Consider the following 18,336-nt stretch of genomic DNA (forward strand, 5'->3'; position numbering starts at 1 on the left):
CGGGCGGACTGACTATTCTGGTGAGTTGAGGTGGCCTTGGAAGTCCTTACCCATGTTATTTCCTAGAAAGGCATCTACTTTTGGCAATGACTTCGATCAGAAGGCGGCTCAGCAACACTGGATATGCACTCTGGCTATCAGCTTGTGGCCTGCTAAAACCTTGTGGAGCTTAAAGTCAGCCTGATGGCCTGAAATAAGGTACCCTAGTACGGTAAAAAATTCTACGCAGGCGACCCACGGGCGAAATCCACTGCAATAACAGATGCCTGCGCCCATAGTGTGTGCGATCGCGTACCGTGCAGCCCGTGCCATCCAGGCGCCCAGGCACCCTACATACGCTAACGAGCAACTCATCACCGGATTCTATCACTTACCTGACAAGCAGCAATCCAGCGTTCAATAATTAACACTTGCTGGCATTATACTATTGTAGGCCCACTTTTTAAGGTCATATAGCTTGTAACTTCACCTTAGTATTGCTAGATACGCTATCTGCCTTTCTAAACGTTCGTTTGTAAAACAAATTGTAGCGCTAACCGAAATCGGTTTCAGGGTCTTGCACTTCGCTTGTTCTCGCCGCACAGTCCCCCAGCAAAGTACTTACTGTTCTAGTCCCAGCGCTATACACGGGGCTTGTCGTACTGTATCAATCCTACAGACTAGGATAACTTAGTCATTCCCTCTGACTCTTGTAGTAGCTTCAAAGGAGTACTTCTATAGTTGCCAGGGTATTCAGCACTAGTGCTTATGATAATGGTATCTAAGTCCTGGTATTGGCGCCATTCTTACCCTCTACCGTGTAGTAGGTTGCCTTTTCCTCGCTCCTATAATAGATAGTTCGTCAGAGCCTAACATTAGTAACCTTTTCCATGCTTTTTTCCAAACAGGGTCTGACAATATGCTGCGAGAATGTGACACATGTCTTCCATGCTTGGATCGATTACGAGAGGGTCGATCTTCAGGTAATACTCGGGAGGGTTGACGAGCATGTGCAGTTTTATGCTTTGTCTTTCGTGTGTGGTGTCTGCTTTTGCCTTTTTGTTCTTGTTTCGGGTTTTGATCTCCTACTCTCAATTCCCTCCTTTCAATAGGTTCTGTTACGGCTTTGGTTACGGCCTTGGTAACAGCAACCGACTTTGGGGGCTGCTTCTCCATAAACCCTTGAAGTAGCGAATGAGTTTCTGCATGCCCTCCTTTTGCTGCAGTGAGCAATGCACGATTCAGGCTCTCTTTTTGAAATATCTTTGTCTCGCAGAGTAATCTCACGATGCGCGCATTGCCAGTCTCGACAGCAAGCTCAAGGTGCTTCAATTCGAGATCTTCCGGGTCCTCTGTGACCAGCTTCTGCAGATGTTCTATCAGTCCTTGTTTGATCAAAAGCTGAAATAAGTATGCCTGATTGTCAGCTACGTCAAATTCCCACCCCAACTCAGCTCCATGTTCGAGCAGAAGTAGAGCTATATCATCTTTCCTAGCTCCGATAGCACAAGACAATGGCATACCTTCTTCCCGGCTGTGAACGTTCACGAATTCTGGTCTATGCTTAATAAGCATCTCGACAACACGTCGGCAACCCGATTGACAAGCAAATACGAATGCATGGCAACCGTAGTTGTGCCCGTCATCGACGTCGAGACAAGCTCCCATTTCAAGCATCATCTCGACTACAGCTTCGTTGCCAGTAGAACAAGGTGCCTGAAATTGCCCGCTCCAGTAGCATCTCAGTCCACCATTTTCGAATAAGAAGCGGATCCATCTCAGATCCCCGACTTGGCATGCATGATCCATGGCCGTCCGAAGACTTGGAGAGTCACGTTCATAGCTTGCAGTATTCGAACGAGCATAGGTGCGAATATCAAGGTGCTGAAGGCAGAGAGGATTCAGGCCTTCCGTGCAAGCACGCCACACTAGAGATCCAATAAGGTCTTCATGCTCCTTACATCCATAGATGTATGTCCATTTCTTATGGCACGCATTCTTGCAATCTCTCATGAAATCTGTCGTCTTCGCAAGGATGCCTTTCTCGTGCTCGGATGCAGCAGCATATGCCATCCAATTCTTGGAACTGTATCTTATGAATGGGAAGCTGATTTCCAGTTGAGAAACAGGCAAATCGTAATCGACATGCCGCAGGTAAGACATGCATACAACTGCCATGGAAGCTCGTGCAACCATTTCAGTAAACTTGTCAGAATGATTTGAGTACTTGACAAGATATTCTTGGACTGTGAAATGAGCGAGCCGTACTTTTGCTCCTGTGATGTTTTCTGGATCTGGTGTGACGAGCTTTATGAGACTGGAACAGTATTTTGTGACCTCAATGGGCTCGGGCATTCGATAGGCAGGGTGAAAAGCTGTTGGCTCATCTACTCGTACAGCGACAGCATCGACCAGCTCCTCAATTGACAACGGCTTTGGGCTGTAGAGAAGGAACTGTAGTACACATATAGTGTTTGCTTCATAATGGTCCGGCATGCGCGCGAGGATCCTTGCATATGTCTCATTTAGATCCTTTGGTAGATTTTCTAGTGCTTCGCTCAATGCAGTAGGGTCAAGGCAGTCCTCGAGCTCCTTGATCTGGCAAGCAACATACCGGAACCTGGCCTGTCAGCTTTATAAGGACCCACTTGTTAATTCGGTCAAAAGAAACTCACATTCCATTAGCTTTTGCAAGAAGCTTATTTTCAATCTCCATTTGTATAGTTGGTGAATTCTTCCAACGCTCGAGACCGGCGACCTCGTTCTTCACATAAGCGGCAATGTCCCCATCCAAACCTTCACCCTCCACAGCAATGAATCCATTTCGCGCGACTATTTTTTGGAAATATTTGCGTATCTCTTGTTCATCGCGGCTAGTTACCGCAAGATGAGCATTGCCATTCTTGAGATTGACCAGATCTGTGATCCAAGTCATTGCGTTCTTAGCATCCTTTTTGGAGCCCTCTAGCACAAGCTCGTCCAACGCATCAATAACTATCCACACTTCTTTCACAAGTCTCAGCATATTCAAAAATACCCTTTGCAGCTCCTCGGTCGTAGGCGGCCTAGGGGTTTTTTCAGGGTCGCTATCCTTGCAAGATGTATACAGGTCGTCGAGCACTGATCGTGTAGCATTAAATTTTTGGGAGAGCTGCCAAACGAGTGTGCGTATCAAGGTATGAATCGATAGAGTATCTTTCTGGTGGAAGGTAATGTAGAAATGGAGTAACAAATGCGTTTTTCCAACAGCTCTGATGATTGATGAGCTGAGCACCGTCTTACCACAGCCGGGAGATCCGTACAACCACAGGAAATTCTGAGAAGGCCCAAGCCAACGCTGAAATTGCTCATCGTTCAATAGCCAGCTTCCAGAATTTTGGAAATGTTGTTCGCACGCTTCGCGATGATATGTGGAGAAATCGAAAGGATTGAGCCACTGCACCAATTGTGACTGCTGTGTCTCTACGCTCAGTATTTTTAGCTTTGACTCAATCTCCGAAGTAGTCTGTTCAACTGCCGCATGTTACTCGACTGAACTGATGCACCGTAAAACTACTCGTGAACTAACTTGAATCAAGACGAGTTTCCAGTTTCTGCTCAGTATCGACTTTGCTAGGGGCTACCATAGCAAGCAATTCTTTCGTATACGCTGCTGCACACATTGCTGCGTATCCTTGCCACTGGTCATTCTTATGGGTGTCAGAATAATCGCAAATTCCGCGCACAACTAGACAGGGAAATCTGTCCATCAAGCCGGATGCCTCCATCTCGAAGCAAAGCACGCCAGTCTCATGAGAAAGTGTGTCTCGCTCCTTGGCATTCTTCATGAGAATGTCGGCAGAAGCGATAACACCATGAAACACCACAGACTTGTCGTATCGCTTTGGCCAGCCAGTCCGATCGACAATTCTCGCGGAGCCGAAACCGCAAACTGCATCACAGCTGCGGTGCAAGCCATTTTCGTCGTCTAAATGAATGAAATCAGAGTTGTAGAGTCGATCACTGGTCGGATGAGGTCGTCCAAATTCTGACTGCAGTCTGGGATATTTCGTGACAAGCGCATCCACAGATTCAGCGATTCTATTACCATTAATAGTGAATTTAGACTTTAAGCTAGCAACCGCTCCTAACAAAAGAGCGGTTGGTTTATTGAGATGTCCCGTGTACTGGAAGCTACGGTCTTGGATGTTTTTCCCATGCTGATATTGGAAGATGCCTACATTTCCGTTCTGAGGGACACTGACGACTACATCGCCTAGTTGAACGTTATTCGTTGGAGTAGGCGCGCCTCCGCCGATGCCAACCATCAGCCCGATGCGAATATTCTTGAAGGTACGGAGCATATCGCGTGCGACAGACGCTGCAGAACTAGTCCCATAGATGCCGTAGGGTAGCGTCGCAATCGCAACATTGTGCCCTTTGATACTGCCGAGGACATGGGCGTTGTCGTCGCGTGTGTCTTGTTGCTCTAGCCGTTCCGCGTGTAGGTCATCCAAGAAAAAGCGGGCAGCAGTCAGCTCGGTAGGCAGCGCACAGATCCAGCCTACTGTATACTGCTCTTTGGGAAGTGCGCCGGTGGGTTGAGCCGTCGCCATTATCATCGAATGTAGAATCATCTCAAAGGTCTGTGTGCGTTTACTCCCGTATTTATAGATAGGTCAATCGCTATGCCACGTCATTCATCCTGAAAAAGCTATCGCTACCTAAGGTCGCTTTTGCATGACCAAAACGGATTAGTGACACAGTATTCCTTTCATGCACCAGCGTTTCAGCCTGATGGTAAGCATTCTCAGCCTTGCAGAAACTACACAGTATGGTCTTCAGCTGTGGTGTCAGAGTGGCCAAATTCATATGCAATTTGTGGGAAGCCGCTGATCCAAGTCTTCACAAAAGACAATCAGTCCAAAGTTAGATTTGTTGACTGCAATGGAAATGAACATCTCCTAACGCGGAAGCGATAAACAGACTAAGAATTGAAGTCGATAGATGCATGATGAGATGTTGAGGGTAATATCTATTTGTCAGGGGACGGGTTCGCAGGGCTGATAGGAAAAATAGATATTAGGATAAATTATATGACGTAGCTCAAAAAACTACGTGCAGAAAATAAAACAGAATCTTAAATACACCTATTAGGACACGTACCAAGGCGTGCGGATCGCCATCCAGCACCTGCGTACGGCCCTTTCGGACTCTTCACGGCCACACCGTGACACTATCAAGATAAGGAAGTGTTTACGGCCGAGTAATTGAATATTGAAATTTTTTCATGAACGGATGCGCAACAATCTACCTATTTGTAGAAATACGACATCGTATATCAAATTCTTAGTAGCGAAGGCCGCCTAAGTGGAGGCTATAGATTTGAGAATTAGGTCCTTTTTCGGATAAATTTATGATTCCACCGGATTTTACTGTCGGCGGTATAGTTACGCAGAGCTATTTGTAAAGCTGATGCTATATAATACAGCATAATCATACTTTTTATAACCCTAGAAGAGCCAGTTGGTGTCAGATTGTGATAGTTGTTAAAGACCGTGTAGTAGACTGTGATAATTGTATTCTTCTGATGATTTTCTCTCGTGTTCTATATTCTGATAATCCCGTTTTATCGTGATTATTTACTAATCTAACTACTTTAGATTAGTTGTACTACGGTGGGTCGTGGTTGCTAACTAATCACAGAATCTGGGTGTTCTAGAGCACCGGACTTTATCCACCACCCCAAATATGCTCATATTCTGACAGTTAAAGGATTACCGTAACGATTCAGGCAAGACTGGAAGGATTAATATCGGCAGTAGTGCGACTCAGAGGCATAAGGGAGTGTGTGGGACAACAGAAGAACCTTGATTCAAGACAGAACACCTATAGGCCTTGTACGAAAGGATATCAGAAATCTACCGAACAACTACAGTCTCTCTGTCTACTCTGATCCTTCTCGAGCTGAGTGCTACGTACTAGTCCGAGCTAGATCTAGAGCTAGTCCGGTAGTGTCCCGGACTCGCGTAGCCCTCAGATACTTGGTGAAGAGCGGTGTCGTTACAGATTGGGCTTCTAACATGATTAAGTGCCCTACTTTAAATAGTGCGTGATATTGCCGGCGCTACCTTTTATCTCAGCTTTAGCTTATTTCATGTTAGCTTTGATAGGCACGAACCAGTCCCTACTTAGAGGAAGCGCTATGTATTCATAGATTGACTATATATTACTCTTTAGACACTTCGCTAACAGCTATGGTGCAATTCTACTTCGAACTATCTACTTACTACCCTCGGGGCTTTTTTGTTTTATTTAACTAAACATCACATATCTCTCAAGAACATGAAGTGTAATATAGATTCACTCTTAAAGCAAGCATATTAGTCTACATACTAACTTTTGTTATAATAGTCTCCACTCTATTCTTCGCGCTAAGCAGCTTTTCCTTAATAGCTGCCTATAATCCTAGGCACGTTGAGGGCCTAAAGCGCGCTGAAAATATTAAGCGCTCATCTCCCCCCGAGAGTGCTAAAATTCAGAAGAGATGGAATTGTGGTAGATGTTTCTTTGCCGCTTGTCCTGCAAACCACGAATGTTGCCATTGCAGCTATTGCAACACACTTAGCGGTAAGGATCCCAAAGTAACTTTATATATTAGTCATGTTTGCTAATTGTCACAGTGCATTGTTGGCCGGGCGGAGACGGCCACTGATTTCGATAAGAGTTAACTAGGATGTAGCTTCATGATTTATTGTTAGAAAAAATTGTGGATTGTTGTCAAAGATGGATTCGTTAACAGACACTAAAGTTCAAAGACGTAGTTAGTCTCGTCTATATTATACACGTTTTCTGGCAGTACGCATAGATCCTATAGTATCTGACTAATCACATCGAATCACTCTACTATCTTCTCGTATATATTGTTTCCGTTACGCTTCCAGTCTATAGATCTAATACTTCTCGCCTAGAGTTCGGGGTGACGCTTCTCAAACGTTCGTAGCTAGTTCTTCCCTTAGTTAAGCTAGGCTGAGCATAAAATAATCGTGGAAAAAATAACTGCAAAAAGCTCTCCAGCGAGTGAATGTTTTACTTCTACAACAGTAGCTAATGTTCTATCACCTTTCTGCGATAAACTAGCCCCTTGGCGTTGGTAGCATCGCCTTAAAGCGGCATCGCAGCGTTCAATTATCAGCATTGACTAGCTTTGTGCCTACTCTTTGAGAGAATGTGGCTTGCGACCTCACTTCGCTATCGTCCTATGATTCGCTATGTGTCTTTCTGAGTATTCACCTGTAAATTATATTACAGTCGTAACCATATAAGATAATGCGCAGCTTCGTTGTCTTACGTACTGCTTTTTTGGCGCATGGATGGAGTGTATTGTCGTACGCACAGCTCTCCCATTACACTTTGTTTTGCCGCGAAATAAAATTAAAGTAGGAAACCCTGCTGCAGCATTTACAGTGACGTGGCGGATGCGATCTTCAGCTGTGGCGCAAGGCAGATTTGAAGCGGTCATGCGCATAATTTTACTGTGATTCCAGACCGCGTCATAACGCACGTATTGCTCGGCAGCCGCACTTTCCCAACAGTGCGTCTTTCAGGAAAATCTTCCAGGGGGTCTCTAGGATTTTTTTTTTAAAATAGTAGACTTGTGTCTTCAGCTCTGTACGCCAAACTGTATATAATAGGACGTAGCGGAGTGTACTCACATCACAAATCTTCCCTTAACTGGAAGAAGACTTGCAATGCCCTCGAATATCATAACCTCAAGGTACTGGTTTGATTCTTTACCTATTATTATTATTATTATTATTGATTAACGTCCTGTCTCAGCTGGTAGGCTATATAAGACGTGCAGGCTATGCCTACAGGTAACTACGTAGTGCTATCAATTTGGTGTAGGTGGGGGAGGGGGCTATCTAAATCGAGGTGAGGCTCGTGGCCTAGTGTGGAGGAGGGTAGTAGGAGGTCTTGCGGGTGAGAGGAGAGGTAAGTTGGGTGTAGGGCGAAGGCACCTAGTGTAGGTGTTGTCCTAGTTGTCGAGGTTTCCTTTATACCAGGCCTGCGTTGCAGCCCTAGTTTCCTTAATAAAGGCAATAGTAGCCTGTACGCCTACTGTAGTATCTAGTAAGAAAGCTAGCGATAGGGGGTCCTTTGTAGTTTCTTGCATCTTCTTCCTAGCCTCCTTGTATAGCGTGCAGCTAAGGAGGATATGTGCAGGGTCTTGAGTAGCTCGATAGTTGCAGGGGCAAACTTTAGAGTCTACTTTTCCTCGCTTGAATAGGAAGTCTCGTAGATAGCAGTGACCTAACTTAAGCTGATAGAAGGCGCTAGAGGCTTCTCTACTAGTAGGAGGAGTAGCAATCTGCTTTCTAGTCTTCCACTTGTACCTTGCGGCGTAAGTAGTAGGATTTAGAGTAATAGCTTTTCTCCTGTATTGTCCTAGATAGCTAAGCCACTCTCGCTCGCCTAGCTGCTTTATTCGTGTGCCTATTACAGCTAGGCTCGTCCTGCTAGAGCTAGGATCTAGCTTTGTCGCCTCCTTTGCTAGCGCGTCTGCTCTCTCGTTTCCTATAACGCCCTGGTGTCCTGGTACCCACTGTATGGTAGGTAATATGCCTTTTTCTTGTAGCTTTTCTGCTGCTATAGTGCATCTAAGTTGCCACTCTTGCCCTGGGTAGTCAGAAGCAGTCTTTAGTCTGAATATTGCAGCCTGGTTATCTGCATATACTTGATTCTTTACCTATTATTATTATTATTATTATTATTATTGATTAACGTCCTGTCTCAGCTGGTAGGCTATATAAGACGTGCAGGCTATGCCTACAGGTAACTACGTAGTGCTATCAATTTGGTGTAGGTGGGGGAGGGGGCTATCTAAATCGAGGTGAGGCTCGTGGCCTAGTGTGGAGGAGGGTAGTAGGAGGTCTTGCGGGTGAGAGGAGAGGTAAGTTGGGTGTAGGGCGAAGGCACCTAGTGTAGGTGTTGTCCTAGTTGTCGAGGTTTCCTTTATACCAGGCCTGCGTTGCAGCCCTAGTTTCCTTAATAAAGGCAATAGTAGCCTGTACGCCTACTGTAGTATCTAGTAAGAAAGCTAGCGATAGGGGGTCCTTTGTAGTTTCTTGCATCTTCTTCCTAGCCTCCTTGTATAGCGTGCAGCTAAGGAGGATATGTGCAGGGTCTTGAGTAGCTCGATAGTTGCAGGGGCAAACTTTAGAGTCTACTTTTCCTCGCTTGAATAGGAAGTCTCGTAGATAGCAGTGACCTAACTTAAGCTGATAGAAGGCGCTAGAGGCTTCTCTACTAGTAGGAGGAGTAGCAATCTGCTTTCTAGTCTTCCACTTGTACCTTGCGGCGTAAGTAGTAGGATTTAGAGTAATAGCTTTTCTCCTGTATTGTCCTAGATAGCTAAGCCACTCTCGCTCGCCTAGCTGCTTTATTCGTGTGCCTATTACAGCTAGGCTCGTCCTGCTAGAGCTAGGATCTAGCTTTGTCGCCTCCTTTGCTAGCGCGTCTGCTCTCTCGTTTCCTATAACGCCCTGGTGTCCTGGTACCCACTGTATGGTAGGTAATATGCCTTTTTCTTGTAGCTTTTCTGCTGCTATAGTGCATCTAAGTTGCCACTCTTGCCCTGGGTAGTCAGAAGCAGTCTTTAGTCTGAATATTGCAGCCTGGTTATCTGCATATACTCTAACTTCAAGGTAGTCGTCTGCTAGGTCAAAAGCTTTCTCTAGGCCTAGGGTAATACCCTCTAGTTCTCCGTTGTAGACTAGCTGGTTGTATCCTATATTAACCTTTTCATAAGCTATGAGACTAGCTCCTTTGTAGAAAGCTACTCCTACTCCTATACCCTTGCCTTCCTTTGTAGCTGAGGCGTCTGAGTAGATCGAGAGGAGATATTCGTCTTCTAGAAGCTCCTTGTGGTGCTTTGCTTCGATTTCCTTTGACTTCTTAGATATATTAGTCTTGTAGGGCATTGTAGAGCTCCAGGGCATAGAGGCGTAGTGCTTGATCTCCTCACTATCGTCCGATAGAGCTGTTGAGATAGATCTAGTAATACGCTCTAGCTGCTTTCCTTGATTACTAGTGATAGCAATATTAAGAGGGTGGCTAGGAGCTAGCTTTCTTGCTCTAAAGGCGTATTGTCGTAGGGCGTTGTTAAGTCTAACTCTAGGAGGACATAGAGCTGCTTCTACCTCGCTAGGTATGGCAGGTGAGGTTCTGAAGGATCCTAGGATCTTTCTACAGGCTTGGTTCTGCAGCTTCTGTCTCTGGTTAAGCGCTGTCTGCTGCTCCCTCCAGAAGATTTGGCAGCCATAGTCAGCTACGCTGGTGATGCAGGCTAGGTAGAGCTGTCGTACTGCTCTAGGAGAGAGGCCTTTGTTTGAGTTAGCTAGCCTGCTAAGGCGGTGGAAGGCTGCGCTAGCCTGCTGGTTTCTAATAAGGCTGTGGTGCTTGAATTTGAGGCTGCAGTCAAAGTAGACACCTAGCCATCTAACTAGCTCCTTAGACTGTACTATCTCCTGATTAGGTAGAGTAAGTACTCTAGCTTGATCCTTTCTTGATCTTGTCCAGTTTACTAGTTCAGTCTTTGAGCTATCGAATTGGATGGCTGACTCCTCTGCTAGTCTAAAGAGATTCTGAATCTCCTTTTCTAGTAGCTTGATATTCTTCCTTACTGACGTAGATGATATTGAGATCTGGAGGTCGTCTATATAGGAGGAGGAGTAGATATTCGCATTAGTCTGAATTGCATTGAATAGTGGTTTTGAGTAGATCAGAAATAGGATGGGCGAGGCAGGGCTTCCTTGAGGGGTTCCTGTCGAGATTACCTGCGGCTCCTCAGTCTGTCCGTCAAAGGACAGCTGCAGTATTCTGTCCTCTAAAAAGGACTTTGTCCAGGCTAGTAGGCAGCAGGGGAGGCCTTGATCTTTCATGACTTCAAGAAGCTTGTTTTTTGAGACGTGATCGAAGGCTCCTTTGATATCAAGAAAGATAGTAGTAGTAGTCTTCTGCTTTCTTTTCTGCTGCTGTATGTTGTTGTAGAAGAGTAGCGCAGCGTCGATAGCGGATTTCTTTAGTCTTCCTCCTAGTTGAGAGGGGTGGAGTAGATCTGTTGTTTCCGCTAGTGCACCTAGTCTCCTAGCTACTAGTCTCTCTAGTACTTTGCCTAGGCAGTTTAGGAGTGAGATAACTCTATAGGCCTTAGGGATCGAGTAGTCAGGCTTGTTTGGCTTTCTTAAGATGACTCCCTTTGCTTTTCTCCAGCACCTTGGGTGGTAGCCTAGGTTGAATAGAGTAGAGTATATCCTAAATAGAGCTTCTGGCTGCGCTGAGTAGACCTTTTGGATCACCTCCTGGCTGATCAGATCAGGCCCTGGTGAGGTGGCTTTCACCTTACAGCAGGCAAAGGAGAGTTCGTCCTCTGTCAGGGCAGGCCAGGTCCATCTGCTGTCTCCCCTGTAGATGTGGAAGGAGGGGGTCGCTGTCGTAGGAGGCGGAGGAAAGAGATCCTCTCTAAAAGCCTTACATTTCTTAGTGAAGGATTCCTTGCCTTTAATAGCAGGTATTCGAGTACTAAGGTTATCTTTAGTATATGCTAGCGCTTTAAAGATCTCCTTAGGTGAGTCTTTTTGGAGGAAAGCCTCCCAGTGGCTCTGTTTAGCTCGTTGAATAGCTTTTAGGTATCTATTTTTTGTACGTAGATACTCTCGTTTCCACTGGTAGAGGGAGCTATTATTTTCCTTTGCTGCCTCCTTCTTGTAGGCTCTATAGGCTCTACTTAGGTCTCGCTTATGGCTATCTAGCTCGCTAGTCCACCAGGGCTTCGTCTTTGGCTTTTGGTTGACTAGTGGAGTTGACTTTTCTAGCGCTTTCTGTATAGCTCTCGTAAGATCTTCTCCTAGCTCGTCTAGCTTAGTTTCTAGTAGGATATTTTGTCCTAGGATAAGCTTTCTTGAGGTGTAGTTCGAGCAAGGAGGTAGTGTTGATAGGCGCTTCTCTAGATCTAGGACTTTGATCTCCTGTCCTAGCGTCTCCTTGAAAGTCGTCCAGTCCGTTCGTTTCGTATTATACTGTTTTGGCAGGCTGGCTGGCTGGCTAGGTAGCTGGCTAGTAGTATAGATACTAAATAGAATAGCGTGGTGGTCAGAACCTACTTCAGGTATAGTCTGCCAGTCCAGGATACTAGCAGCTGTATTGCTGGTTGCAAAAGTAAGGTCTAATACGCTTTCTTGCCGCATATGAGATCTCAAGAAAGTGCCTGCCCCTGGAGTATTTAGTAGAGTGAGATCTTGAGTATCTATCCACTCTACTAGTTCCTCTGCTTGTGTGCTAGGGCTGCGCTCCTCTAGGCTCCACCTAGGATGGTGGGTGTTGAAGTCTCCTAGGATAATTGACTGAGGCTGTAGGATCTCCTGCAGGAGGCGCCTCTGAATTGTCGTCTTATTTAGCCCTTCTTGGAGGCTTTTTTCGTTATAAATATTGTAGATATAGAGGCTAGAAGTAGAGGCTAGTACTTTGATAGCTAGGAAATCGTTATCGTCGCTAATAAAGGGATTAACCTCTCCTTTTAGGTCTTTTCTAATATAGAATAGTACTCTAGGCCTTAAGGAGGTATCCTTAGGGGTAGGTAGTATCTGAGTAAAGTCCTGGTGAGCGGTAGATCTAGTGTTTTCGTACGAGGATCCCTTAGGTAACCAGGGCTCCTGTACTGCGACGATCCTGGCGTCTACTTTAATAGCTAGGTCTAGGGCGCTCTCAGTAGCAGGGCTATTCCTATTAACATTTATTTGTAGGACTTTTAACATTCTAGTTAGAAGAGGTAGTCCTAGATATCCTAGCTTGTAGGATATCACATTCGTGGCTATTAGCTGCGTGAGGTTTGCTACAATTAACACACTTAAATATAGTGTGTACGCAGGCTTTGCCTTTAGTAGGGCAGGACTTGCATCTGTGTAGACTAGTGTGGTGAGCCTCACCACAAATCTGACAGGCTACTCTAGTGCACCTAGCCTCAAGGTGGCCAAAGCCTTGGCATTTAGAGCACTGCTTTAAGTTGTTAATAACTCGTAGCTTCTCTGCTCTTAGGCTCTCTCCTAGGATATAGAGCTTTCCTCTTATAGCCTTGAGGGCCTCCTCTTCAGTCGCAAAGGCGACGCAGGCGGAGCCATAGCTTTGCTGCCCTCTCTTAGACTCAGGAGTGAGCCAGAAGGGAGTGCCTACTACTTTAAGGCCTTTGTTAAAGGTCTCAATCTCCTCCTTGATTACCTCTAGGCCGTGGTTAGTAGGTAGCCTATGGACGACTATTTTAAACCACGAGGTAATTGGCTGCGCTACCTTAAAGGCTACTAGATCCTTCCAGATACCCTGGTTTTCCAGCAGGTAGTTGGCTGTAAAAGCAGGCGTGGTAGTGACTACCTTATTCCCTTTTGAGGATAGCGTGACTGAGGCGACTACGGGCGATTGCACCCCTCCTTTCAAGGTGAAGGCTTGGTTGAAGGCATTTCTTAGCCTAAGGGCGTCAAAGGCAGCAGGGCCTCCTTGGTTGACTAGGACGAGCTGCCTCTCCTTTAGGCTAGGCTTAGCCTTTTGAGGTGCCTTCTTCTGCATAGTAGTCCACTGTTGCTCCTTGTTTGCAGCTGCAATGGCAGCGTACGATATAGGCTGCGTAAGAGCAGCTGTCTGTCTATCACCCTGCTGGTTTGGTTGTGCAGGAATAGGCTTTTCAAGGCGTCGAACTTTGTCTCTAAGCTCCTTTGAGACATTTGAGAGAGAGGAGATCTGATCTCCTAGGATTGCTGAGTTCTTCTTACTAACTCTACCTGTCTCAGTATAGTCTCTGAAGACTTCTACTAGGTCTAGTAGACTAGTCTGCTGGGTAGGGTTGTTTTCAGCTAGATTAGCTGCTTGGATTACTAGGTTCCTAGCTATCTCAAGAGCCTCTTCTACTGTCGTTGCCTTAGGTGTCCTATTCTGGCTAGAGAAAGGGTTCCTTAGTGTCGAGCCTATAAAAGGAGAGAAGTTGCTCCTAGTACGTCTATGAGTGCGAGTCTTCTCTGGTGAGAAGTTTGCTTGTCTTTTATTTGGTGGTAGAATAGGTATTTCAAATATATTAGAGGTTTCTAGATTTTGAGTGGGGGTAGCAGGCTGCGTAGCTTCCATTTCTATCTCGTTCTGGATCTGTCCTTCTAGCTCTGCTATCTCCTGCCTTATCCTTGGTAGCTCGACGTCGATAGTATCGCTGTCTGGCGGCATCTTGCTTAGTAATCGGCGTGGTCTGTGTGTTCTGTCAGAAGTGAGACGTGTCCAAACGTGTCTACTTTTGAAGGCCTCTAGCTCTACAGCGCGTAGGCTGCACGTTTTAATAGTGGTTGTAATCGATTTCTTAGGGTTTATTTGTATATATTTGACTGATATTACACCTATTCTAGAAAACTCGAAGTTGGTGTGGTGTCTTGTTGATTCTTTACCTAGAAAGTATAGAGAATATGTGACAATCCACTCTCGTGAGGCTGAATTTCTCGACGCTTTCATCGACTTTTTTCTTGGGGTGATAAAAATTTTCCACAGGTGAGTTTCATCATTAGAAAAATGATCCAGCGGCGTGTAACGTAGCTAGATGCTCTGGTCACACGATGTTGATTTATAGCGACAGCGATCTAGAGACGGCGCTAGTAATTGGCACTATGACAGCGAGCCCGACTAGCATCCAAGAATGCATAAACAATTTTTTGCAGATGCGAAACCATCCATATTTCCGTAGCCAGTCGATAAATGAGCATAATGTCAAAGACAATGTGCTTCTCGTCATTGGCATCTGGACGCTCATGGTCGGATATTACACCCCGGGACCCCGTAGATGCTGACATATTCTGTAAACCTACTGCAATTAGAAAAGAACAGCCCTTGAAGAGAGCATTGGTCTCTAGAGCGCTCTCTCCGAATTGATTTCCGGATGTGGCTTACTCCCACACGAGGCAGAAGACCGCACTGAAGAGAGCAGCAACTATACTTCAGGCCCCACTTTTCCAGATCCTACTGCAACTTCAACACCACCAGATCCTACTACAACTTCAACATCGTTTATTCTGCATTAGTCATTTGATGAAACCATCAAAGCTCACCATCTAAATGCCTTCAAGCTCGCTACCCTTGCAGGCGTTCGTATTCGCTGGACAGATAACATTTCTCGTCATTTACTACTATATAAGAACGCGCAAACCTTCTACCTGGATCTTTTTTCACTGCCATGTGTGCTACAATTTTGGCTAGAGAAAAATTCAAATAAAAAAAATGAGAACCAACCATTTGCAGCTCTGGTTCCAGAGATCTTATGCTCGTATAGTCTTCTGTTCAATCCTACAGAGCCCTCACATCTTCACAGGTACTTGGCACCATTTATCGGTCTACGCTTCTGGTGCTAGTGCTTATGTTGCTCGTCACATCGCCTGTGTCAACGTGAACTCAAGAAACGCAAAAATCTCAAGGTCGATAACACGACTCGATTTCCATATAACGATAAACCGAACTCAGTCATGAGGCAAACGCCTACGGAGTGGGGTTCAAACACTAAAGCATGGGAGTACGCAGAATTCAAACTTCTATAGCCTAGAATTCTAGCTCTAGATTCGCACCTTCAAAAGGTCAAGCCTTAGAACTTCTAGGTAATTTTCAGAGATCGCCGAGATATAATACAGTTCTAGACGTTTTTATAAGTTAATTTAGGTTATCAGCGAATATATAAACAAACTAACGTAAAACTGTTTTAGAACTATAATTTTGTTTCTAATAGAAGTTTAAGTTTTTTTAGGAATTACTTATGTTGCTAGATTATTTAAATGATAAGATCTAGTTATAGTGACAATTTATACATAGGATAGCAATACTATAACTAGCTCTTCGTTCTCAGACTAAATCACTTAATTATATAGGAAAATCAACATTCCTGCACAATTGAGTGCTCTTCCAGTGCTTCTGGAACACAAAATGCTCCGTAAAAGGAAAGTTCACCTTTTTCGAGTCTTTTTCTCACCAAGTCATCACCCATACCCAATGAGATTTGGTAGTATTTATCTTGCACGAACGAAGTAAACCCCGCTATCTTTGCAAACTTGCTTCCATCGCCTCGCTCCTCGAGAACACAAATTGCTGTTCCGCATAGTCCGTCCAATCTTCAGGCCCGGGCTTTGTGGTAGAGACTTCCAATCCCTTGAAAGGACTCAGGACTTTCTCTATCCAGGTGGTCTTCTTGCGGGTGTTAATCACAGCTCGACCGATTATCTTCGAAATTGAATTAGAATGAAGTTTTGTTTAAATCCAAGTTATACAAACGTACGATGTTCTTAGACTCCTCGAAGGGAATATTCTTCACGATTTCCTCAGAACTACCTAGCAAATGAAGTTTCGAAGAGTTGCCAGGCTTGGGCTCACTCCATTCGGCATCTGACAACCAATCGGTAGGATAGGGGCATCTCAATGTATCTTGGAGATCATGTAATGTTGTAACTTCAACCAAACTTGTGTCGTGTAGAAAGCCAATGGGAAAGACGCCAGTCTCAGGATCGAAAGTGAGGGCTATACGGGCGTCCTGCGAACAGTAAGCATTCACGAAGAAACAAAAGCAGTGAAAGAAGAAACACGCACTTTTATAGTACCGCCTGCTGAGTACAGTTTGACGTTATCTTTCCATGAAACATCAAGATTGGCCACTTTTTTCGTCGACAACCAAGCTTCAGTGCCCATATGAGTGGAAACAGTGACGTACAGTCTGCCCTCAAACTTTGTCATGACTCCTATTCTTCCCTCGAAGTCCACAGCGCTACTCTTTGAGCCTGAAATTCGAGCTTTAATTAAACCGCCTATGCATAGCATTGTAGTAGTTGAAGTAGATGACTGATTTGCCTCTGCATTGAAGCTTATACTTGTCCGGCTGACACAAGGACGAGTTGTTTGCTGGATGTAACTGACTCTTGGTCCGCCAAATGTCTGTGGTTTGTGAGATAAAGTATCTGTAGAGTCAAAGCCTTCGTCGACAATGATCTGTAGCCAGCCATTCGCGAGGACGTAGAAATCTATGGGATTGTCGTATGTGTTGAAGATTGCATCAACCACCTTTTTCTTGAGCGAGATGCTCGGCGAAATGAGTTCTAGATGCGGGTCAAGAGGAGAACTCAACGCAGGTCTCAAATCGTATCTGAAGCTAACCGGAATGATCACAGGGGCCCCAGCTATAGTAAGAGGAATTGAGTCTAGCGATAGAGACGGTGATGGTGTAAGTGTCCAACACGGCGGCGATTGGTACAGTTCCGTATAATCTATATCCCATCGTAGCTCTTCGGGTACATGCTTGAGTATGAGTTCCCAAGTCTCGCTGCTAAGCAAGGTCGCAAATTCAGGAGTCCAATGAGTGTCAGTGAGAGAGAAAGCGGGCTTGATGTAGTTCTTCTCAAAAAGAAACTTGTGATACCCCCTGTCCACTAACCACGACAGCGGCGTCCGACCGTCATTGTCTGCGGCATTTAGATTCGCGCCTCTCTTAAGTAAGAGCTCGATAACTAATTCATTTTGATTCTTGACTACCCACGACAGTGGTGTCCAACCGTTGTTATCTGCAATGTCTGGATTGGCGTCTTTCTCAAGCAAAAGCTTGGCCCCGTACCAACGCCCATTTCCAGCTGCCCAAGAAAGTGGTGTCCGACCGTTGCTGTCTTTGGAGTCATGGTCAACACCTTCTTCCTTCAGCAAAAGCTCCATCGCTTCCTGATAGCCGCTCCCAGCTCCCCAAGAAAGTGGCGTCCCCCCCTTTTTTTCTAGAATGTTGGAATCAACGCCATCTTTCTCTAGTAAGAGCTCTACGACTGTCTTATGGAAGTTCGCTACTACCAGCAATAGTAGCGTTCGACCATCGTTGTCCTTTGCATTGAGATCAGAATCGCCTTCCTCAAGGAAGAGCTTCACAGCTACCTCGTCCCCCTCCTCAACTGCCAATGATAGTGGTGTCCGACCGCTGTTATCTATAGTGTTTAGATCGGCATCCGTCATATTCAGGATGCGCCCTGAAGAAATGGTAGCGTTATCGCCTTTTTTAGAGGTGAAGATCTGTAAGTCTGTTAGGAAGGTGGTTTTAGGATTCGGAATTAGGCAACGTAGTGTACTACTTGTTGGCTAATAAAAGATTATGGAAATGCCTTGTATGTAGCCTTGTCTCAGCTGTGGATTACGTTCTAGACCCTTGACCCCTCTTTCTGGGAAAAGCAACTTCAGCTGACTTTTGCAGCTTATCGAATTCTATGCACCCTTCTTCCCTTTCCATGTGTATTTCTTTATATATGAATCGTGTCCATGCAGACGAGATGTTTAGCTGGCGTCGGC

The 18,336-nt window shown here is 45.3% G+C and overlaps 4 protein-coding genes across 4 annotated transcripts; all 4 read right to left on the minus strand.

Annotated features, from left to right (window-relative positions):
* Positions 1 to 1,941: 1,941 nt before the first annotated feature.
* PSV08DRAFT_160885 (uncharacterized protein) lies at positions 1,942 to 2,914 on the minus strand (the record flags this gene model as incomplete). Its single annotated transcript, XM_066091838.1, has 2 exons — positions 1,942 to 2,599; positions 2,655 to 2,914. Coding segments are annotated over 2 exons (918 nt in total), but the record flags the coding sequence as incomplete, so codon positions are not given.
* Positions 2,915 to 3,542: 628 nt separating this feature from the next.
* On the minus strand, positions 3,543 to 4,574 carry PSV08DRAFT_179215 (nucleoside phosphorylase domain-containing protein; the record flags this gene model as incomplete). Its single annotated transcript, XM_014225784.1, has 1 exon — positions 3,543 to 4,574. The coding sequence occupies one exon, from the start codon at positions 4,572 to 4,574 to the stop codon at positions 3,543 to 3,545; it is 1,032 nt and encodes a 343-aa protein (XP_014081259.1).
* An 11,810-nt stretch (positions 4,575 to 16,384) lies between these two features.
* Positions 16,385 to 17,343, minus strand: PSV08DRAFT_160270 (uncharacterized protein; the record flags this gene model as incomplete). Its single annotated transcript, XM_066091837.1, has 2 exons — positions 16,385 to 16,552; positions 16,609 to 17,343. Coding segments are annotated over 2 exons (903 nt in total), but the record flags the coding sequence as incomplete, so codon positions are not given.
* An 84-nt stretch (positions 17,344 to 17,427) lies between these two features.
* Positions 17,428 to 18,006, minus strand: PSV08DRAFT_179218 (ankyrin repeat-containing domain protein; the record flags this gene model as incomplete). The annotated part of the gene is made up of 1 exon (XM_014225786.2): positions 17,428 to 18,006. A coding segment is annotated over one exon (579 nt), but the record flags the coding sequence as incomplete, so codon positions are not given.
* Positions 18,007 to 18,336: the final 330 nt, after the last annotated feature.

Source organism: Bipolaris maydis (genome assembly GCF_028858645.1).
Source record: "Bipolaris maydis strain C4 unplaced genomic scaffold PSV08scaffold_6, whole genome shotgun sequence".
NCBI classification, from domain to species: Eukaryota; Fungi; Ascomycota; class Dothideomycetes; order Pleosporales; family Pleosporaceae; genus Bipolaris; species Bipolaris maydis.